A 23,604-nucleotide genomic window follows, 5' to 3' on the forward strand; every position below is an offset into this window, starting at 1 on the left:
TTCCATAAGCAGAACATCTTCAAGGCATTTCCTTAGTGAGCTTCCCTGGGAAGCCAAGCAATGACAGGGCTCAGGCAGGGGGCACAGGCAGGATGAAAGGGCTGAGCCTGTCCAGCTTTGGTGCATGCTGTTACTGGCCTGTGGTCAGGGCTTTCCTTAAGGATAGTTTCTGGCGCCCCAAGCTAATGCCTTTTTCTCTTTTCCTGACAGATAAAAGAGCTCTTCCTGAGTTTTGAGGACACACCCTTGGGAGCAGCGTCACTAGCCCAGGTGCACAAGGCGGTGCTGCAGGATGGGAGAACAGTGGCAGTGAAAATCCAGCACCCAAAGGTCCAAGCTCAGAGCTCCAAGGACATTTTGCTCATGGAGGTAAAGCTACCCATTGACTTTGACTTACAGAGCAGTTGCCATGCAAATGTGTGGGTATGTGTTCACCCAAAGTGTGATGAGCTATAAAAACAGCATCCTGTAGCTCTGAAACCTGCACAGAGGTAAGTGTTGTCTTACAGGAGTAATACAGAAAGTTGGTGAAGACCACAGTAAGGGCAATTGTGTGAATGGAGAGACTGAACAAGAGTGTAAGAGTGAAGGGGGGCAGAAGAGATGACTGGAGAGCATGAAAGACATCTGAATGAGTTCTGAGATTTAAAAATCAGTCAGCCCCAAATGTCTCTTTACTGCCAGTGTGCCCATTAGCTGGTAGATTAAACTGGTCTCAGTTCTCCTTGCAGTGAGGTCTGTGCAACCAAGGAAAAGTGGTCAGAATGTTTTTCAGTTAAATTTCAGAATGGGTTCAACAGTGACTGAGGTTGCTGTGATCGGTTCTGTTTCTTGATCAACCCCTAAAGCTGATCTGACTCGTGCTGGAAACAAAAACACTGAAATATGGAGAGGGTCACATAACAGGGGCAGACAAATGAGGGATACAGCTGGGAAGTAGTTCCTCTCCGGAAAGGTGGGTATCACTCATGTTCCTAGTGCAATTCTTTAGCTTCTCCCAAACTTCTGAAGCCCAGCCTGTTGAAGGGAGGAACTGGGGAAAAGCTGTGGCACTGCACTGCATCCAAATAGTCAGAGATGCCAGTGGTATGGTAGGGAACAGAAATGGAGATGGAGCTGAGGTGGAGGACAGGGGAATGATTAGGTCTGTAAGTGATAATACTGATGCTTTTAGCTCTCCTCGTAAGCACACATATGCAGTATGTATAGCACCAATATACAGTAATATGCACATCTATTGACAGTCATTATGTCCGTGGGACTAAAGAGAGGAAGATGGAGTTCAGGAAGTCTGATAAGTGTTCCGAGGGTACTGCTGATGCAACGACACAGAGTTCTGCATCACAAGAGATCAGGAATCAAAGATCCTGACAGCATCCTCTCAGAGCAGTGCATAACTAAAGCTTCTTAGGCAGCTGAAACACCCTGCTCTGAGCAATACTGGCTAGTCTGCAAAGCAGCACAGCTGGTTCCAGCTAGAGCACATCAAATTCTAGCAGAACATTTACGTTGAACTGCTAGTAACATAAATTTTGAGGTTCAATTACGTTATTCCATTGATATGGGGTACATCTGTTTCAGTGCTAGTTTGAGAAAAGAGTACTGTTTGAACTGGCTTTGGGTCCAGCTGCAGGTTGGATTGGATCAGATCCTCTCCAGAACTGACTGCAGTGGGCTGCCTGATGAGTTTGCTTTTGAGAGTTGTCACATGCATAGCAATTCTCAGGGGGCTTATGGCATCCTTCAGTCCCGCTTGGGATGGGATAGCAGACACTGAGCAGTTGAGGATGAGCCAGGTATTGAAAGACTGTAATATCAGGGTAATAAGAGGATTGTGGATGAATGAAACAGGACCCAGGTTGACCTTGAGATGTTTGTACTTTTAACAGGGGATATCAGAGGAAAATTCTCCCTTTGTTCTATGATGCTCTGATTGGTGGCTATACTGTTAAGAGACATTCAGACAAATAATTTTACCATGATTCCTGCCTTTTCTGGTTTTAGACTAATCATCCTGGGAAACTTTAAACTAAAGGTGTATTTCCTTTTGGCAATTCAGTATTGTCCTTGCTTTACAGACATTCTGTTTTGCCATACTGGAGATTTGTTGTATGCACACAGTTATGTGACAGTAGCTCACAACACGACACATACAGCCTTGTTTTTAAAGGTTCTCCTGCGGACTCTTGGTTTACATGCATCGTTGTATCCTTGTATGGAGCTATGTTTGTGTAGGCTTCACTTAAGGACAGGTTATGTCCACTGAGGTTCTGGTCCTTCAAGAATCAGACAGCCATTGCAGCTAGGTAGGAGGTTAATTTAAATATTTGTGGAGGTAGTCATCTTTAGAGATTGATGGGAAGGAATCTGACTGGGAAAACCTAGGTGGAAAATTCCTAAATTCACTTGAGGTTTCATGACGTCAGTGCTGACTCTTTAAAAATCAGGACAGCATCTGATAAATCCAGAGAGAGATCCCTCGCTGCTCTTATATCAATACTTGTTTCAGGACAATACGTTAGATGTCAGAAAAGTGACAGGCCTAATACTTTTTAAGTATGTCACTGCTGATGATCAAGTTGGCAAATTGATTCAAAAAAGCATTTAAAGAAAGCAAAAAACAATGTATGAATTTTCTCACATCAAGCACCGATAAAATAATCCTGCAGCCCTTATAAAGTTTATGTACATCTTCATGAAGATCGCTGGTTACATTTCATTTGGGTGACATAAATTTGAAAGGATTTATGCCTCTAGATATAATAGTAGAAAAATCATTCAATAGTGTCTGGAACCTGGTGATTACATTTTAAAGGAACATTGAGTTTGGTACTGACATTTAGATAAGAGAAGTAGAGACAGAGGTGGAGAATAAATGTTTTTGCACAGCTGAACAGGAGCAGTGATGGTTCATGAATTTATTTTTTGTCATATATTTCAGTGACAAGAGCTTTCTGTAGATGTGTTTTAATGTTCCTCCTGCAGTCCAGGAGTCCTCACCTCAGTGGTGGAGATCTAGAAAGGGAAACTGTCCAGGAACACACACTGATAAGTTGGTTTTCATTTTCAGATGGACATATAAGTAAGATAAAGACAGCAAAGTAGATTGTGCTTTAATGATTCCAGTAGTTAAAAAAAAAAAACAAAAAACAAAAAACCAAACAGATTATTTTCCTTAGTACATGGTCCAAATTGTCAACTTTTGTAGATTTGTGACACTGGCAGAGAAACTGGCCCTTTATTTGAATAGAAAGCATGCTTGGCTGCTGTGCAGCTTTGTTTATGCCATCCAGCCACATAATCTTGAATTGCTTCAGGAAGAACTGTCTGTCACTTGCCCCTTTATTAAATGTTGCTGTAAACAAACATTTCCAGAAACTTTTTGTCTGGTCTTTTCAAAGCCACGTGCAACAGAATACTTAATCCCCTTAAGAAGAAGAGAAAGCCAGTTGGTGGAGATATGATACTTAGAAAACACCACCTCAGTGTTGCTGAGGACATCTGTTGCTGACACTGAGGGGGAAATGCCTCTCTGACCTCTGACCAGAACTGTCCCTTTAGAGATCTGTAGCCTACCACCTGTATCTGAACTCCACTGTCTTCTCTGAACTGCCTGGTGTGTCACCAAAATTCTTGCTCAGAAGTGGAAGTAGCATACAAGTGAGAAGCCTTAATTTGAGATATTCATCGTTTGCATTATGTGAGGGCTGTTCAGATGACACCAAACAATGTCTTGTAGAATTAGAGAAGTTAGAGACTCAGAAAAGAGTTACTTCTGGGCAAGATACAACCCTTGGCAAGATCTGGCCTCGTCCTCTCTTCTTCAGAGGTTTGCTCACTTATTTCTAGGTAGGGGGCAGATGGGCTCCTAGCACTGCCCTTTTGTGTCTGTTTCATCAGGCAACTTATAGATGTGCCTGTGTGGAAGGGCAAGCCAAAATTTGTGTTGCAGAATCAAGGCATAACACCATATGTTGTACTATGATACTGCAGGAACCCTACAAGCACTTACGGTGCAGGAGGAAGGTTTTTTTCTTTGGTGGGGGGTCTGTAAGTTACATGGAATGAATCTGTCAAAACAGCATCTGCTCTGTGTAGCTAACAGCGCAGCACTGTGTATAGCTGTGTGGCTTTGGAGCTGGCAAGTGGCTGATTGTCTGCTTCATTGTTCCCAGGTTCTCCTCTTGTTTGTGAAGCAGATCTTTCCAGATTTTGAGTTCATGTGGCTGGTGGAAGAAGCAAAGAAGAATCTACCTTTGGAGCTGGATTTTCTCAATGAAGGCAGAAATGCTGAGAAGGTTGCTCATATGCTGAGGAACTTTGACTTCCTGAAGGTGAGGGAGTACATTTTCTCATGCATGTATGTATGTTAATAGTCTCAGTTTATGCCTCACATTCACCTCATTCATCACCTGGAAAAACTATATAGATGGAGAGAGTTCAGTCCCTTTGTGTTGTTTGTTCTAGACTGCTCTGCTAATATGGACAGCAAAAGCTAGAATGAGGCCGATAATGTCAAGTAGTGTTGGGTGGACTGTGTGCATATCCCATGAGGAAGTAGGTTGCATGAATCTTTCCTCCTGCAGAAAAGCACGTTTTCACTCTGAAAGCGAGCATACATCCTGCATACACATCGACAGCTAATGCATTCATGTTACCTTTGTACACAAACTCAGCAGCTCCCATACTGCGCTCTTCCTTGCTGATACACGTACCTCACCTCTCCAGCCGTGCACAGACAGAGGTCACTGACAGATGTCTCAAGTACAGCCAGACATGCACCCATCGCCATCTCTGTAGACATATGCTCCTATCTTCAAACCTGCACACAAACATCTTCTGCTGACATACACGGGGCACAAGCTTCCTGTGTGTGTATTCTGTAAGTACACAAGTACAATCAAGCCCATGTAATGCTGTGGCTGCAGACACTGACATAACTGCATTTGCACATATATAAAGGCAGTAAAAAATGCACACTCTTTTGGACGCTCCCCTGTATGCACATTAAAAAGAGGTTTTAACCTCCTGTTTGTGCAGAAGTCCCAAGATGAAAGTGACGGATGCCTGAAACGAAGTGAGTTTTTGCTAGACTTTATAGGCCAATGCACCCATTTTCTCCTTGTTTCCTCCATGCAAGGACTATAATTCCTTGTCACCTTAGGTTTGGGGCAGTCCTGTTGGAGCCCAGGGGCAGGAAGCGGCCTTTCCCTTGACACAGATAGCTGAAAGCCACTGAGGCTGCAGAAGACCAAAGGCCAGTGATTTTGCTGAGTGGGCGCTTATCAGAAGTGATGCACCTTGGTGAGCTGCAGCTCTGTTGCAGCTGTAACTAGGATACTGGGAAGTAAATCCCCATGGAGACGGCCAATCGCCTTCTTGCTGGGTTAAGGAGCTATCATGATATCAATATGTGTAACAGTAACAAATGGCTTGAGATGGCTGAATAATGGATCCTCCCGTCTGACCTGCCAATTCAGAGATGTGTTCATCACCCAAAGGCAACGGAAGAATTGGGCTCCGGTATCATTAATTTTCCTAAACATGAAGGAAAGCTGAGAAGTGGATTTTGTGCTGTGAACCTGGTTGAGCTTTTAAAGCCAGAGATAAATTGTTTCCATGCACTGGCATTACAGACAAACATCTGTGAGTAATTAAAAAAATCACTGAAGAATTCATCTGTGAGTGAGAGAGGCGTTTCCAAGAGCATCGATGGTGCTTTGTAAGCCCTGTGACTTGCCCCTGTAAATCCTGAGACAAGAATGAGTGTCAACTGAAATGATCTAAGGCAGCAAGGATGCGTGAGTCTGGGAGGCACACCACAGCAGCTGGAAGGGCTGGGGGACTGTTAGTGACTGTTAGTTTTGGAGTTGGCTTGCTTTCTCACTAAACTCTGCAAAGAGTGGACATGCAGATAAACTGGGAAGGCTGCTGCAGTTGGGCTTATGTGGCAAGGTTTTGGTAGCAGGAGAGCTGCTGGGGTGGCCTGGCCTCTGTGAGGAGAGCTCAGAAGCTGTCCCGTGTTAGATAAGGGACAGTTCCAGCCAGCTCCAGAGGGACCTGCCTCTGGTCAAAGCTGTGCTGATGAGTGACAGTGGTTGCACCTCTGTGAGAGCAGATTTAACAAAGGAAAGAAACTGCTGCTGCTGGGAGAGAGGAGTGGGAAAATGTAGCAAGAAACAATCCTGCAGTCACCAAGCTCAGTGCGGCAGGTGTTCCAGGCACACAGCAGCAGTTCCCCTGTGGCCTGTGGAGAGGCCCCTGGTGGAGCAGGCTGTCCCCCTGCAGCCCATGGGTCCCACATGGAGCAGATCTCCACGCTGCAGCCCCCCCATGGGTGGAGGAGCCCCCGGTGGAGCAGGTGGATGTGGCCTGGAGGAGGCTGCGGCCCATGGAGAGCCCCCGCAGGAGCAGGCCCCAGGCTGGAGCTGCAGCCCGTGGAGAGGAGCCCACACAGGAGCAAGGGGTCTGGGGGGAGCTGCCACCCATGGGGGATCCGTGCTGGAGCAGTTTGCTCCTGGGGGATGGACCCCGTGGTACGGAGCCATGTGGGAGCAGTGCTTGAAGAGCTGCTGCCTGTGGGCAGCCCCCGCAGGATCAGTTCAGGGACGGCATCCCGTGGGAGGGACCCCACGTGGAGCAGGGGCAGAGAGTGACCGTGAAGGAGTGGTGGATGTGAAGGGCTGTGGAGTGACCACAACCCCCATTCCCTGTTCTTTTGAGGAGGGGGAGTGAGAGAGCAACATGGTGGAGCTGTCCATCAGTATGCAATCACCATGGCTGCAAGTAACTGAATCCTCGTTGAGTGTGCTGGATCCTCGGCACTGATGAGCCACAGCGGCCTGGCTGGTTCCTCTGGCTTTGGTTGCACTGGGTGGACAACATCCCTTACCTTTTTCTGCCCTACCTCAGTGTGCTGCATCCTTGCAGTGTGCGAGTCCTGAGTCTATGGCAAAGTCACGTAGGTGAGGGGAGAGAGCTGTATGGCTGTGTCTCTCTTTGCAGGATCCAAAATGTGTTACTGCTCTACTGGGGCACAGTAATGGGGGTGGATGAAGCTGCCTTAAGTCCTTGGTAAAATATACCTCTCTGATTTCTTTTGCATGCGAAGTTGAACCTGGACAGCTTGAGAGCACAATGATGTCAGGAATATCCAAAGGGAACTTCATCAATGACTCTGTTGGCAGTAGGAACTTCCACTCAGAATTGGGCTAGAGAGAGAGGCTGGAAAAGGGGGAGCCAGCCCAAGTGAAGGCTTCTCTTATGCTGCGTCACTGCCTCCCGGTGTGACACAGGGCCTCTTACTTAGACCTCACTCAGCTTGGTTTACTGCAGATTGAATGAAAAGTGCTTTGACGTTTTATGCTCGTTACTGTGTCACATTGGCAATAAGATAGTTAAGGGTCTCCCAGGGTTTCTATGACAAGCTCCTTATTTGTGACACTTGATTTTTCTCCCAGTTTGATTGCAGATGGCCTAAGTACACAGGGTTTGTCAGCTCAAATGCGTCTGTGTTCCAAGGGGCACTGCTGAGATACAATTTATGACGATGGCTTATCATTTTTAGAGCTGCATAAGTGAGCTCTGTACATAGCAAACGAGATGCAGTTCCTGTCTAAAGGAGCCAAGTGGATGATTCAGAAAGTTGCAATAGGTGCTAAACAGGCCACTTGTAGGAGCTCCAGAGCAAATAAGAAAGCTATCAAACAGTAATGGGAGAGGGAAGTGGTGAAGATTTTGTAAAGTGGGGCCTGAAATGTTGCACAAGCACTTTTTCTGCTGCCATTGTATTGGTGCATTGTCCTTGCACACATTGCTGCTGTCCTGGGGAAGAGGCCTGCAGTGACAATAATAGTTGCATTTACCTCCCTAGTGCACAGGAAAGAAACAAGGCCTCGCTTCAACCTCTTCCTTTTTTATTCCTTTCCTGGGTTGTGTGTGGTATGTTCTCCTTCCTTCCCCTGCCTGTTATTTGACCTGACCCATCTTTTCTTGTTTCAGGTCCCCAGGATCTACTGGGAGCTCTCAACAAGGCGCGTCCTTCTCATGGAGTTCATGGAAGGGGGGCAGGTGAACGACAGAGCGTACATGGAGAGGAATGGCATTGATGTCAATGAGGTAGGTTCTCAGCCATTTCTGAACTGGGCATGGTGGGCAATGCAAACCTGATGTTGGACACAAACACTGACAGAACAGGAAGGGGCAGAAAAGGGAGCAGCACATACAGATATGAACAGAGCAATTAATCTGAAAAATCTCGTTTCTTGTGCTCCTGGGAAAGTATATAATCCCTTTTGGGGAACACTGTCCTGTAGGATTGCACAGCTAGAGATATCTTCAAGGAGACAGATTGCGAGTGATAACCATGCTCTTATATTAAATACACCGATGGCTTGTTCCAAGATGGCAGTTCCTGTTATCCTAGAGGAACAGCTTCAGGTTCTGATCTTTTTTCGTCCCTTGTCCTCCCCTCTCTTTCTCCTGCATTAACTTTCTCCAGAGCACAGGATGTAGCCTTTGTAACCCAATAGCTGTGTCTCCTTATAAAGGAGATGTAAATTACAGGCCTTAGGTGATTCTTGTTGCAGGAGTGCTGGAATCTCAGCCATGGTGGTTTGCATAATATTCTGCCATGTGTTGTTCTGGTCTGCTTTCCAAAATCTCCCTCTTTCTTCTGGATGCAACTGGGTACAGTTTTCTTTGCTTCTTGGTCCTATATTGCTGTGAAGTTTTGCTGCCCTTCATTAAATAGCTGCCAGATTCCATTCCTGGAGAACCTACATTTCCCCAGTGAGTGAAATAATTTGTATGTGTGGCATGATGTCAAAAGAGTGCTGGGGATTCTTTGTTGCTAAGAGATTCTTGAGGAAAAGAAGGCATTGCTTCCAAGAAGGTCTGAGAAGATGCCTTGGGAAAGGGTTTTGAGTCATTCAACAGTGTAAAGCCACACGTCTCAGTGCGTGAGTGCTGATTGAGGCAGTGCTGCTTGCCTTTCCCCTTGTGCCCTATTGATGAGCCTCAAAGTTTCACTTGGTTGATTGGCTGTCAAAGAGGTACAGCATAAAATCAATTGTACTTTGTCCATACACTTAATTCTGAAATCCGAACGCTTCCTCTCTCTCTGCTCTTCTTCCTCTCCACTCCCTTTCTATCCATGGCAAAATTCACGTGGCATTGGTTAGGACATACCAAAGACTTTTCAGGGAACAGGAAATGTGAGTTTGGTATGCGCCACAAGGGGAGAGTGTTATGTGTATCTTCTCAGCTGCCTCCCTAAGTCAGTCTGAGGTCTGCCAAATTACAGGACCGAGTAACCTGCCTTTTCTCTGCGTAGATCACCTCTTCCTCTGGTCTTACACCCAGCCGAAGCCAATTAGGCTTTTTCTAGTAACTTCTACAGGCAAAAAGACAGGCACCTTGTCATGTGTTTCTCCACTGAAATACAGGAAAGTGCAAAGGTTAAAGTAGGTTTTAAGACTCTCTTTCCATTCTAATTGTGATGAACAAGCCAAGGTCAGTGGGCAGTAGTGAATGACCTTCTCTTCCCAGCAAGAAGTCCAGTCCATTTTCATTAAAGGGACTTCTTAAATGACTCACCTGTAGATAGTGCAGTCTCTATTCTTTCACATTTCCATCAGGAAGAATTTGGAACATTTGGGTCGCTTGTATTTCTCCTCCCTCCCAGCAGGGCATCAGAGAGATGTTTGTCAGCTGTTCAGAGGTAGACACAATTCTTTCTCTGTGTCTATTTTGTGCTGATGATCTTTCTTTGTATTTACCAAGGTAAGTACCTCAATGATGCATCTGGTCTGCAAAGAGCACCATTGTGTGACTCGTGAGAATATGATAGCTCATGTACTTTGTTATCAAGAGATTTAAAAAGTCTCGTCCATGGCAGAACACCCAGTCAGCTCCATTCACCCAGACAGAACAACTGGTCAAAAGTGAGTTGTTTCTTTGAGTGAACATGTCTTACATAAGTCCTTTTCTTCTGCTGTATGGGCAGAGGTCAAATCTAGCCCACAGCACTCAGACACAAAACTGAATATTTCTCAATATTCAGTCTTGAAACTGGCAGAAAGGCTTGTTCTGATGCATTAGCAAGAGGACTCTTGAACAATGTTCAGATTTTGAACAGGGCTTCCTCAAAGTTCTTGGGCAGCAGATCTGTTCCGATAGGAGAGATTTAGGATGAAAATTTAGCTCTTATTTTTGTTCATCCACCCCTTTTGTAAGGTTGTTTTGTGACATCTTGGCACAATAGGTTCCATGCAGCAAGGAAACAACATATTTTGCTGGTCTCTAAATGATGTCTAAAATGTATTTAAAAAAAAAAAAAAGTTGTCAACAAGCTCTTTCTTACAGCAAGGTATAAGCCTCAGAAGTTTTGGCAATCTGTCAGTTATATGATGTTACTCAGCTCAGTTGTAGGATTCGACATTTCTGCAGTTTCAGTACCTGTGCTGAGCTGTTCTTTGTCTCTTTTCTCTCTCTGTCCCCAAAAATTAATGATTATCTTTTACTGATTGCCAACGAAGTAATCAAAGGAGTGGATACTAAGCCCCTCAGAAGCATGTGATGGGGAATAGGGTCTGTTATTATGGCCACAGGGAGATGGTAGGAGCCATGCACACCCCAGACCACTTCTCTGGTGAGGTGCAGCAGATGAGACAAATACAACCAAGGTCCATTATCAGCTGCTCCTGTTGATGCCATGGGTAAGGAGCTTCATGGCATAGTGGCAAAGTGAACAAAAGGCAGTAGGCACTGAAAGGAGCATGAGGAGGGGGTGGCAACAAAGGTTTCAAAAGTATGATGTGACTTAGACAGCAATTCTGGCTTTTAAGAGATGCATTAGCTCCCTGTAAATCACCTCAATCTATCTATCTATCAACTCCTCTATCATCTTACTCCATTTTGTTTTACTGGGCAGAGGAATACGAGTCTTCACTAAGCAGGATTTCTCTTGTGTGACAACGCAGCCTTGAAAAGCAAGCTGAGCCTCTCTCCTCTAAATGGAAAGGATCCCTGAGGTGAAAGCTCCCTTCAAACCAGGTTACTGACATTTACTTAATACCGTCTGTAGCAGGATTATCATTAAAGCTGCCCAAAAGCACATTAATCTCTCTGGATCCGTCCAAGCGCTGGACTGTAATGGCATTTAATCAGAGAAGGCTTTGATTTCTAAAGACAAGTGCAAACACTGAAATATCTGCCTGTGGAACAGTTACTTATTCATGTGTAAGTGTAGCCGAGGATGAGAATGCAGCTAGGATATTGACAATGGGAGGGAAGCCTGGAGAAGGGAGTTACGAGGGAATGAGCTGGTGTGAATTTTGAGGGAAGACCAGGGTTAAGAAAGGGGCTGCTTGGAAACTGGGTTGTTCCTGTTTCAAGACACAAGTTACATGCTTGCTTGGGAACATATATTTGGAGGAGGTGGGCAGAGCAGAGAAGGGAGGAAAAATGTAGACTGAGGGGCTCTCAAGTTGTTTGTAGCATACATAGGAGGAAAGGAAGGCTACGTAGAGCAAAGACTTCTAAAGAAGACCTCAGATGGCACACATGCCCACTTTGCACCTATTCTGATTTTAACTGATCCATTTAGAAAGACCTCATCCATATACAAATCTTGACATCATCTCTGATCTGCTGCATAGGTCCTCCTTGTTCCTCCTTGTAGGTGCTCTGACTATCTCCACAGAGGCTGCTGGATCAGCGGGCTATGGGAGCTGTGGAGCTTAGAGGTGTGCTTGTGGCACATGCTGTATTGCCTGCAGGTTAGCCAGCCAGTACTGTCAGGCAGGTGGAGAGCTCACCATGATTGCCTTGGTTTGTGTTGGAGTCAGGAAAGGAAATGGTGCTGTGTGCTTCAGCTCACTGAGTGCCTGGTCATGGGCTGTGGATGATTCAGAAGTCAGTGAAACATTTTGTCCAGCTGAGAAGTGAAAGCAAACAGCTAAGATACTTAAGATGAGCTACTGTGTGCAATTATTGCCATCTGTCACTTCATCCTATTGTGGCTTTTTGCTTCCTTCTGTTACTAAATGGAATCCTCACTGCAATGATATCTCTTAGCTCAATAAAGAGCTCAGCTACCTTCTGATGGTTGACAGCTTTGCAACTTGAAATATGCTTTCAGTGTGGGATTTACCCTTCTGCCAAGAGCCAGGAGCCGCTGGCTTGGGGCTGCTAAAATTTAAATGGGATTTCCCAGGGTGGAATCCTTTTGTCAGTGCAAGTACGGAAACCTCTCATGTCTCAAGTATTTGTGCTTATAAAACTCAAGTGTTAGATGAAATGGAGCGTGGAGTTCTTGGGGAAAATGGTTATTCTTGCTCTTTGCACCTGCTGATTTAGTCTGGGGAGAGGTTTCCTTACAGATTCTCCTACGTTTCTTCTTGCCTGAAGCTTAATGACAGTTCACAAGGCACTGGTAAACAAGGATGATGACCTCCAGCATTTCCAGCTTCTGAACTATGCAAAGATACCACATAAAGAGTTAAATTACACACAAACCCTTCTCTTACTGGAAGTCAGTCTCAAGTGTAAGTGTGAATCAATTGCTCAAGAGTCTCAGCAAGATGCTTTATGTTAAATCCAAGGAAATACAACTCATTTTAAAGCCAAGGGAAAATGATCCCCCTGTCCATTTCAGGCCTGACAGAGATGCAAATAACAAATGAACAACAACTGGTCTTCTCTGTAGAAGCTTACTAAGCTAGCCCCTCAGTTCCCTGGCTAGTTAAGTCAGAATATTTCTTCCCATTTAAATGCAGTAGAAGATGAGGCATCGAGCAGGAAAATAATTTCTTTAGTTCCCAAAAGAGGGTATGGGGCATGCTAGGAGTACACTCTGGAAGCCCTAAAAGCTGCTCCAGAATCTTAATGACATCTTATGTGTCCAGATATCACCTTGCTGTGTTGCTAGATCAGTAGACAGCAACAGTGCTACGTTACAGAGCGCTGTGTTTTGATCCTCACAACTGCATCATAGAGGACAAAGTGTGAAATTGGATCTCTTGTGTGTGACCATCCTAATCTTCTATGGACAAGAGCCATTTCAGAGCAGAGACATACAGCAGGCTTCAGATTGTGGCTCTTCTCTATCCACACCCTTTGCTAATTTGACACCAGTTTAATTGGGCAGGATTGTACTAGCAGGATTAAGCAAACCCTTAAGACGATGGCCATAATAACAACTGCAGAAGAAAGCAAAAACCCAATACGCTCTTCAATCCAATTAACCTTCGATTAAGGTTCCAAAATCAATGCTATTCTTTTGGCCTGAGGAGCTAATATTGAGCCCTGAGAAATGAGCTGCACAACGACCTTTACTTTTAATGAGATCAATAGAAGTTAGTGTCGCCATGTCTTAAAATAATTGGCAAATATTACAGCCAAATTAAGGCCGGAGACTAGTATCTGCTCCTGATCTAAAGAGACAGTCACAAATGGAGGTGGGACAAGAAAAGATAGTGCCCTATCAGGCAGTTTCATCTGGGTCTTATCAGAGGCAGGCAGTGAGATCAGCTCTACAATGACCATGCACAGGATGATGTTTTTCTTTGCCCTTCTTCTTTGTGTCAGTTGGAGGCACGTAGCCAGGACTGCTGCAGATTACTCAGGAGGCCAGGAAAGTATCAGTGACTTTTCCTGGATAACTCTGGCCAGTTTTTTACATTGCAGCTACCAGTGAACATGGTATATCTGCCGTCTTGTTGCTAAAGGAGTTTTGCACTCACTCATCTCTCTCTTGCTAACTAGGCATATCAGCCTGGTGTTTGTAAGGGTTTTTATTTGTGATGGACTTTCCAGTGCTTTGTTATTATCAGGTTGTTCTGTCAGCTGGGCATGCTGTTTAGTTAAGAGGTGGCTTGTATATACAAGAAGAAATACATCACTGCTGCTACCTGCGCTATGGCTTGGGGTCCTCTGAATTAGATGACAAAAATGCAGTAGGTGTACTTGGTACGCTGCGTATGAGTCAGCTTAACAGAAAGGGTGGGGATTAGTAGGGAAGTTGCAAAGTAGGTGAGAAACTGATAGAGGCAATGGTAATGAGAGGAATTATCACAGTGGAGTTTTGCAAGGTTTGCTCTTCAAACTGATCTTCATAATTTCAGTAATGACCTTGACACAAACAGAGCTTTGTGAAAGAGGTTGTGAATGGCACCAGTTTGGGACGTTTTGTCATTGTAGAGGATTGAAGTAGCAATTGCACTTGGTGGCCTTGAGGACTTGAATGATAGAAAGGGATAAAAATGAGAAATACCAAGTGAAAAGCCATGCACTTAAAAGCTAATGAGAACAGTTTCCTAAATATGCTGGGAGTTATCAGAGGGAAGTGAATGGAGTTAAATCCTGCTGGAGGCTGGTCACTAGTGGTGTCCCTTGGGGCTCTGTACTGGGGCCAGTTCTCTTCAATATCTTTCTCAGTGATCTGCATCAGGGGATCAAGTGCACCCTCAGTAAGTTTGCAGACATCACTAAGTCAGGTGTGAATGACCTCAGGTCAGGTGTGAGGAACCTCCTACCTGCTCAAAGGTAGGAAGGCTCTGCAGAGGGATCTGGATATGGGACGACTGGACCGATGGGCTGAGGCCACCTGTAGGAGGTTAAACAAGGCTGAGTGTGGTGTCCTGCACTCGGGGCATAACAAGCCCAAGCAGTACTACAGGTTGGGGGAAATGTGGCTGGAAAGCTGCTGGGTGGAATGGAACAGCGGGGTATTGGTTGATAGTTGGCTGAATATGAGCCAGCAGTGTGCTCAGGTGGCCTGGCTTGTATCAGAAACTGTGGCCAGCAGGACTGGGGAAGCGATCATCCCCCTGTACTCAGCTCTGGTGAGGCCACACCTCAAATCAAATACTGTATTTAGTTTTGGGCCCCTCATTACAGGAAGGACATCGAGGTGCTGGAGCGTGTCCAGAGAAGGGCAGTGAAGCTGGTGAGGGGTCTGGAGAACAAGTCCTACGAGGAGTGGCTGAGGGAACTGGGGTTGTTTAGCCTAGAGAAAAGGAGGCTCAGAGGAGACTTCATCATGCCGTACAGTTACCTTAAAGGAGGCTATAGCAAGCATTTTTATATCCTGTAAGCATTTTTTTCCAATATTAAAATATTGGGTGGAAAAGGTGTGGTTTGCCTGACACAGTGTCACGGTCATGTCATATCACGTGGCAATGGCAGGTTGCTATTTGCGTTGGCTGGTGAGGACACAGGCTTTCTTGGTGGCTGTAGTCGTCGTGTTCTGCTGCAGCACAGAGGGACAGATTGAACTTTCTTGGCAATAACACACCTTCTGGCAATAGGCAAGGATGTGCCTCGGGCCAAAGCTCGAGTTTGGTGTCAATCTGACATATCAAGCTCAGCTCTGCTTGCTGACTGGCACGTTTTTTTATTGTTTCTTATAAGGTTATGCCTAAATTATCCTATTCTTGATTACACCTGCTTCTACCTAGTTGTATTTCTCATAGCACATTCAATGCTACAAGTGCCTCTGTTTCCTTGGTATTCAAGCCTTTTAAAATTGGTAGACCGTCTTTTCTCTGGTATTCTTTAGCCAACTCCAGAGCCGTCAGTTCTTTTAATCTTTTTCCTAAGTACATTCTTCCTGCATCCTGCTCATTTATTTGCTTTCTCTAAACTCGCTCCATGTTGTCTGCATCTCTCTTAATGAGGTGTCTTGAAGTGAATGCAGGATTCCAAGGGTGATTATCATTATTCTTTTTTACCATGCGCAGCAAACAATGCTGGGAGACCCTGGTATTTATAAGGACCTTGTGTTGGATGATAAACAGGGAAAGGAATGATGCCCTCACTGTGTCATAACAAAATGCCTGTGTGTTTACTTTGGTCTTTGCTTCCGTAAATCATTGCAACCTTTTGTCTAATTTGCTATGCACCTTCACCCTGAGGTCTTACACAGCCTGAATGCATGCTGAATTCCACTCTTCTCCTGAGCAGAGGTTTTCATGTGTTCATTTTCTCATTTCACCTGACTGCATTCTTCCAAAGTGAATTGTTTGTAAGTTATTTGTCCAGTGGCGTTTTCAGTAAGGATGCACCAAAGGCCAGTAGTGATGGGGCACTGGAGAAAGGAAAAGAGGGGTCAGCATCTGTGGGAAGTTTGGTGACATAGATGGCAGGTTCTTCCAATTGCTTTTCCACAAGTGTTTGAAGAACCTTATTCTATGAATATTCAAAAGGTAAACTGTGTTGGCTGGTGATTAATTTGGAAAACCATGTACTGCTGTTAGTCTTCCCTGACCAGGGGAGCCTGTATACACTCCAAGCACCAAGACAAACTGATCCCCTAGGGCACCCTGTCTGGGAATCTCTCTTGACACTGCTTAGAGGGTGTCAATAGAAGATGAGTGCTTCGGAGTTTAGGGGAGTTCACTCCAGGCAAATTACTGGGAATCATTGTCAGTAGTCACTGAGGTCTCAGAGAGAGAAACTCAAAAAGCAAGCACACGTGAAACAACAGCCCTACAGTTATCCACGCATGAACAAACACTCATTGACATATACTTTTCCTGATACTAAGAAATCATATTTTTGCTAATATACAGACACAGAACTGTACCAAACATACATTACCTGCTCCACAGGTTGTAGATGCATAGGTCTTTTGCAAAGCCTTGTATCTCATCCAGAGAGCAAGCTGTGTCAGTGGCGGTACTTGTTGCTGCTCACTGCTGTGTGTAATGATGATGTGAGTGCTAGGAAAAAGATGAAAACTTGAAGAAGGAATATATTTACCTTTATTTTTAGTTTTCCCTTTCCTGTCCCAGTCCCCTTTCTCTGGCCTCTTTGGGATGTAGAGCTAGAAAGCTGGGAAACTTTGAGAAAAACAGAATTCAATTTTTACATTCCTTTTCCTTTTTTTTTTTTTTTTTTTCCCTCTCTGAATCATTAGTGAAAGTCTTTTTGTACTAAGTTTAAGAATCCTGTAATAATAGCCACGTTTCAGTACTTCAGTAAGTGCACATTAGATAACTATGTACAGAAAATGAAGTTATGTAAGTAAAAAAATTATAGCATTGGACACATGACACATCTGTACCAAAAGTCCTATATATAGTATATGTGTCTTCGATGACTCGTGGAGCTATATTGCAATTAATGTATGTAAGGGCATCGTGGTTATTTCTTAGCTTTTTGCTCTAGAAACATGAATTCCTTTTGTCTGAATTATAATGATGGGTCACTATTGTTATTTTATACTCTGGTTTCTAGAAATATGGCCTTCCTTTTTGTTTAGAACTCAACAGCATTGATGCTTTCTATCTTAAATTAATTTCTCTTCAATTTTAGAGGTATGTCAGCAGCCAAAAATAAGCTAAAATACTTTAGTGTGCAGCTCCATCTCTTACTCTAAGTAAATTTATTTTTTTCAAAGGTAAAGATTGTTTTATTTTATCATAAATCCCTGTAACATATTTTCTGTATGCTAACTAAATTATACGGAATGCTTTCCTCTCTCTTAAAGAAGCTGTAAAGTTTAGTTTCAGTGCATTAACTACTGGAAATATTCAACGCTGTACTCTAGTGAAGTAAATACAAGTATGGCAGAGAAGGGAGAGGGGATGGGGAAGTAAAGGTTGTCTTGTACCCCTGAGCAAGGCTGTGACCCCTCTAAGGTGACCCATGGTAAGGTGGGAAGATGAATCCCAACCTTCTGTTGTGTTGTGTTTTGGGCTGTAAAAGGCTATGACCAGGATAGTAACCTGTCTGCTGATGGTGGCTCAAGAGGGGACACCTGCCCTGCACCTGAAGCAGTCATGATGTCCAGGTCCACTTCTCCTGGCGTGCAGGTCCCTGGGAGTCTGCATGAATGAATGATTAGCTCAGGACAAACTATGTGACATGTCCTTGACTGCCAGGTTCTACTTCCCTTTTCTAGGCTGTCAGAACACCTGGCACTTTGGACTTTTCAAATTTTACAGCTGAAGCACCTGCGTGGGTGATTTGGCATGGGGCAGCATCCCCGTGATTCAGTAGTCGCTCCAGGTGCCACCTGAGGGAAGGGGGGCTGTCCCACCTGCTTCTACAGCTGTCCCTGCTGCTGTGCTGCAGGAAGGGTTCCCATGTGTCCTTCTCACTTGTAGTTACTTGGGCATTCCTCATCAGGATGCTGTTCTGCACCTGGCTGGTCTGCTTCCAGCTGCTCTCCTGGGCTCTTGGTGGCTCAGCCAGACCTGGAGCTCCGCATGCCCTGTCCTGATGCAGTACCGTGGCATTGTTCTGTGGCTCCCTGAACAGCCACTGTGCTCCTCTCAGAGGTGGCTGCATTTCACAGGTGGGTAAAGCAAGCCCTTTCCTAGCCGTCAGGTTTTCTGCAGGACAAGCTGTCGTTGGTATAACCATTACCTCTTCCGCCCCCTCCGCTTGTGGGGACAGCTGCCTGTTTGCTGCTTATGTCGTGTGTCTCCTTGAAATCATTTATAACGATTGACTTTTAATTGTCTTTTAATTGCTTGTTCAGCACTCTGCTGTGGAGCACTGTGCCACTTTCTGACGGCAGGGAGGACCAGCAGTGGGATGTCAGGGTGAGAGGTTGCTGTGCTGGTGTGGTGAGGGATTGATCTGAGGTCCTGGGGATGTTCAGTAGCTCCTAGGAGATGTTCACTTTAATAACATCTCTGGGTGATGAGAAGCAGTGGCATGGAGGGACATGGCAATGACAGGATGATTTAAACAGCTTTTCTGTGCTGCTTCATCTTCGCAGACATCGTAAATCAGATTAGTGTGGGACTGAGGAAAGGAAGGGGGAGAGTAGGGGACAGTGTGGTGGAGGGAGGGCAGAGGGAGCCTGCGTTCATTCCGGTAAGCAGACAGGCAGGCTGATCTTCTCCCACCCCTTCTCTACCGGGCCCTGCTGTCATCTGTGGAGGAAACACCTGAGTCTTCATGCAGGTGGCATTTCACCCACCCCAGCAGCTTCTTCAGTACCTTCCCTGTCAGTGTCTATCTGCCACCATCTGCCATCTCATTTTCCTCCTCCTTACCAGAAACCCCATTCCTTCCCACAGGACCAAAACCCTCATTCCTAACCCACATTCCTACCCTTTTTCCTGCCAGAAAATGTTCTCAAATAACCCCTAACCCTGCAAACATCTTCGTGATACCCCGTGTGGATCCCTGTGCAGCAGACACCAGCAGCCGTACCGTGCATTTGTCAGCACGAGGGGTCCCAGGAGCCCTGTGTGGGGACGCTGGCATGTGCCAGCCCCTTGCTCCCCCCCGTGCTGGCACACAGGGGCTGCCTCCCCTCTCCTCCCTGGCACGCACCCTGCTGGGGGTGGCAGTGTGTGACCCGCTCCTCTCTCCTTACAGATCTCTCGCAACCTGGGGAAACTCTACAGTGAAATGATCTTCGTGAATGGCTTTGTCCACTGTGACCCGCACCCAGGCAATGTGCTGGTGAAGAAGTGCCCAGCCTCTGGCAAGGCCCACATTATCCTCCTGGACCACGGGCTCTACCAGGTGTGTAACTGGGGGCGCTTCCAAGGCCCTGTGGGGCTGCCGGTGGGTGTTGGGCTGGAACAGCATACCCAGCTGCAGCCTTGCTCCTCAAAGCCTGCATAAATACATTTTTCCTATTACTCCCATAACCCTCCAAGGGCATCTCCTGGCTCTGAGGTGGGGGATAGGGCATGGCTAGGGGGCACAAGGCTTTCCTCCTTGTTCCCTGCCCTCTGCGAACTTCTGAGGGCTGTGTCTCCCTCCCCAGGTGCTGAGCGAGTCGTTCCGCATGGACTACTGCCGCCTGTGGCAGGCCCTTATCAAGGCTGACATGAAGAGGGTGCAGAAGTACAGCCGGCGGCTCGGGGCAGGGGATTTGTACCCGCTTTTTGCCTGCATGCTCACCGCCAGGTCCTGGGAGTCCGTCAACAGGGGCATTGACCGGTCACCAGTCTCAGCCAGCGAGGTAGGACCTGTGTGCCCTCCCCTGCTGTATGTCCTCCTTCTGGGTACCTTCCCTGTTCTAACCACGTGTATCACTGATACCAGAGTGATACTGGGCAACCCCTGGCAGCTCCATAGCAAATTCTGCCTTGGCAGCTGAGCTAGAGTAAGCCAGGAATTCTTCTACGCTGTGTGTTATAGCGGCTAAACTTAATCTCCCCGTTTTACTTGTCATGGGCTGCTTAAATTTTGTATGATATTTTAATGGCTAAGTGTTCACCGGTTCTGGCAGGAGAAACATTTGTAGATCAACCTTTTCTTAAAATGAAAAGGAGTGTTTAATGCAGCTGTGCAGGGAACCAGCAAGGAGGATAGGGTGAGGTAGAGGAGACATAAAGGCCTAGTGGGAAGATACGAGAAGGATAATGCATTATCACTATTCATGTAAATGACTATCAGCACTGATACAAACTCCTAAAAACCCTCGGAAATTACCTCCCAATCAGAAACCCTATTAACTTGGAGTCAAGGTTGCTTAACTGCAGATTCTGTCAACTCAATCACTACAAATCTAGGAAATTGCCACTTATATTCTCCCCGCTTTCCTATCCACACATGCTGGGATCCTTCTCACGCCTGCTAGCACTCCTGACACACACACATTGCCTTAAGAATAGTAGCAGCCCCTGCCAGCTGTGCTTTTTTTAGAGGTGAGCCTATAGTGATGTGATTTCAGGAAATGGACCAGAGTCTGTAGGGAGAAACATGTTGTATCCTATGGTTTGTTCTTATCTGCACACATTTGTAGCAGATAGAATGAAATTAATTTAAGTAGCATTAAAATATCGTTCTGTGAAATCCTCTCCTGGAAATTCCTTTGGGTTGGTGTTTCGTTTTGATGGATGGGGCTGAATTTGCTGTGCTGGCTCACCATTACGCGCAGCAATGAGTAGGTCGGATACCTGGGGTAACGGAACCCCCTCCCGTAATTTGATTGCTTCCTAGTTGAGTTAATTTTCTGCGTATCAGAAATAATATAATGACTGTTCAGCAGATCTATGCTTGATCTGTGGAGTTCTGGAGCTGGTAGCTCCAGAAGAAAATTCAGAGACACCACAGTGAATTTACACAGAGCTGGCTCCAGTCCAAAAGGCCAGCCTTGAACCTGAGCTCACAAGTGGTGTTTGTCCTAAGCTGGCTCATGTAAGTTATGCAGAGCTGTGGCTGTGGCTGCACGGTGCACTGTGTGGGCTAATGAACTTTGTCAGAGCTGAATTGCTTGTATGGAGCCAACTCTGTTGTCTTGGCCTGTATGACACAATTAATGCTGAAACTGGATAATCCTGCAGCAGATAATGGGGAGCTGAGCAGATTTACTGTGACATTAGGAAATGAGCTGCTGCTTGCCCTTAGTTTAGAGGTGAATTGGAAAGATCGTATCAGCAGCAAGAGCCAAGTGCCCCTGTAGGCAGGTGCCATCAGCACAGAGCTCGGGTGAATGTGCTTGAGGATGGATTGGCAGCAGAGTGGTCTGAGAGACAAGTAAACCCTCCTGATACAATATCTTAGCTGTAGTGTGCTATGTCCAGCCTGGGGCACTGCCTCTTGAGAAAGGTTTGATGAAAGTGGGAGAGGCCAGTGGGGAGCTACAAGGACTGATGGTCAAGCAGATGCAACTCATGAGCTAAGGCTGAGCAAGCTAGGGCAGAAAAAGTCCAGAAGAGTGCAGGCTGAGGGGAGATGTAAGTGGGATTTTCAAATCTGGTAAAGACAGATTGCAAACACGACAAGAAATAATGGGTTTAAAGTTCAGCTAAGGAGATTTTGGTAATAACACGAGTAAAGCAGGATCTAATGGCAAGGCCAGAGAGATGCTGGTGTGGATGGTCTGGGGAGGATGCGGGTCACATCACTGGAGGGTTTTAAGAGCAGGCTAGGCAAACGTGTGAGGGTTGCCATAGGTGTAGTTGTTCCTGCCTTGAGCCAAGGCCGGGCAGCTGACCGCCCAGGGTGGCTGCTAGCCTTATCTCATCAGATTTTGTTTGTGTTTTGTTGCATCCTGCAGCAGCCTCTGCGACTGCAGCCAAGGGGCTTTTCTCAGGTCCTGTGGCATAGCTCATTTCTTCCTCCGTGCACAGGCTTCACCCTTCACAGAAAATGACAGGTCTGATGACAGATCTTGTGGTTGCTTTGTGATGTGTACAAACAGCTGGAGCTAAAAATAAAAAGGAAAGAAATAGAAAAGAAAATCTATGCATGGAAAATAAAGTAGCCTCTGCAGTGATGCTGGCAAGGATGAGAGATAAGAATATCAGGAAGGAATTTTCTGCCAAGAAATACTGGAACAAAACATTTAACGTTTAGGAGAGCTAAGCGTCTTCTTGCTGAAGATTTGTGTGTTAGATTGGTGATGGAGGCAGGACAGAAAGATTTATGTGTCGACACCAAAACTAACATGATGGTGTGTAAACTGGATACACCTCTGACCATCATGGCCTGCACACGAGATTTGTGTGGGTCTTTTCCTCTGTAATAAGTCTGAAGTTCACAAAGGGTGGGTGTCACATCCCGTACCATGAAATACAGACCTGCCATCGCTCACTCCACAGAAGAGAAGGTTTTAGAGCTGTCTTCTCTCCCCCACAGAGGAGCCTCACTCCCTGTAAGAAGTCATTTACTACCCTTTGCATGTGTCTTGCTGGTTTCTGGAGATTTCAGGTGTTCCAGGGACTTTTTTTGGATTTCCTCATATGGGTCTAGATGGACCTGTAGTCTGACACAGATGGCAGTTCTGTGGTCTTTTGGGTTAGCATAAAAGTCTGCACAATGCCTTCACACCTCCACTGAGCTGCATTGAAGACAGGGGACTAAGCTAAGCTTAGAAAAGAGCTCCACTGGTATATCATGAAGCCATCAGTTGCATGGGACAGCAAAATGCACATGGCAGGGAGCAGCCTGCTTGTCCTTGCAGCATGCCCGACCTCCCAGGCAGTCCTGTGGTACTTGCAGCACTGCCAGCATTGGGTCTGTTGAGGTGAGACTCAGTCAGAAAGCTGCAAGGGCAGTAATGAAACGGTGGTGTGGTCTGCCTGGGCCAAGAGCTGAGATAGCAACAAACGCCCTGTTCTCCTGAGAGACTGTTAATGCTGCCTGTAAGGTGAAGGGGCCTTATCTCACTGAAGGGCAGGTGGAATATAGCAAGAGTACTGTGTGCCTGTGCAGTGAGTGCTGGGGACAGCCAGCTGCCTGCTGCAAAACAGCAGGAAGAGCTCTTTAGCACCTGGCCGAGTCATGGTCTGGCAAAACGCTGTCTCCTCCTGCCAAATCTCGGCTGCGTCTGGACAGGGGTTTCCCGTGCACTCTCAGCTTCTCTCTCCTTTCTTTCTGGCATGGCCTGGCTGACTGCAGGATGTGGAGATCCGGTCCAATGCTGCTGCTTACCTACCCCAGATCACCCAGCTCCTCAACAACGTGCCCCGCCAGATGCTGCTGCTGCTGAAGACCAACGACCTGCTAAGGGGGATCGAGTCAGCCCTGCACACGCGGGCCAGTGCCAGCTCCTTCCTCAACATGTCTCGCTGCTGCATCAGAGCTGTTTCCACGTGAGTGTCTTCTCCAGGCGCCGGGGCCCAGACATGGAGCAGCCTCCAGATCAGGAGGGCTGGCTGCTCCCTGGGAGCCAGGAGCCAG

General features: G+C 46.1%; 1 protein-coding gene across 2 annotated transcripts in view; it reads left to right on the forward strand.

Annotated features, from left to right (window-relative positions):
* The window catches only part of ADCK1 (aarF domain containing kinase 1), a 79,359-nt gene that overhangs the window by 53,664 nt on the left and 2,091 nt on the right, over positions 1-23,604 (forward strand). For both annotated transcript variants that reach the window (XM_082760810.1, XM_082760811.1), the window contains exons 5-10: positions 211-369; positions 4,176-4,334; positions 8,002-8,118; positions 19,342-19,491; positions 19,739-19,936; positions 23,323-23,516. In XM_082760810.1, the coding sequence (XP_082616936.1) occupies positions 211-369; positions 4,176-4,334; positions 8,002-8,118; positions 19,342-19,491; positions 19,739-19,936; positions 23,323-23,516 (977 nt within the window). The remainder of the gene's footprint in view (positions 1-210; positions 370-4,175; positions 4,335-8,001; positions 8,119-19,341; positions 19,492-19,738; positions 19,937-23,322; positions 23,517-23,604) is intronic.

The sequence above is a fragment of the Aythya marila genome, assembly GCF_965140915.1.
Source record: "Aythya marila genome assembly, chromosome: 5".
Taxonomy (NCBI): Eukaryota; Metazoa; Chordata; class Aves; order Anseriformes; family Anatidae; genus Aythya; species Aythya marila.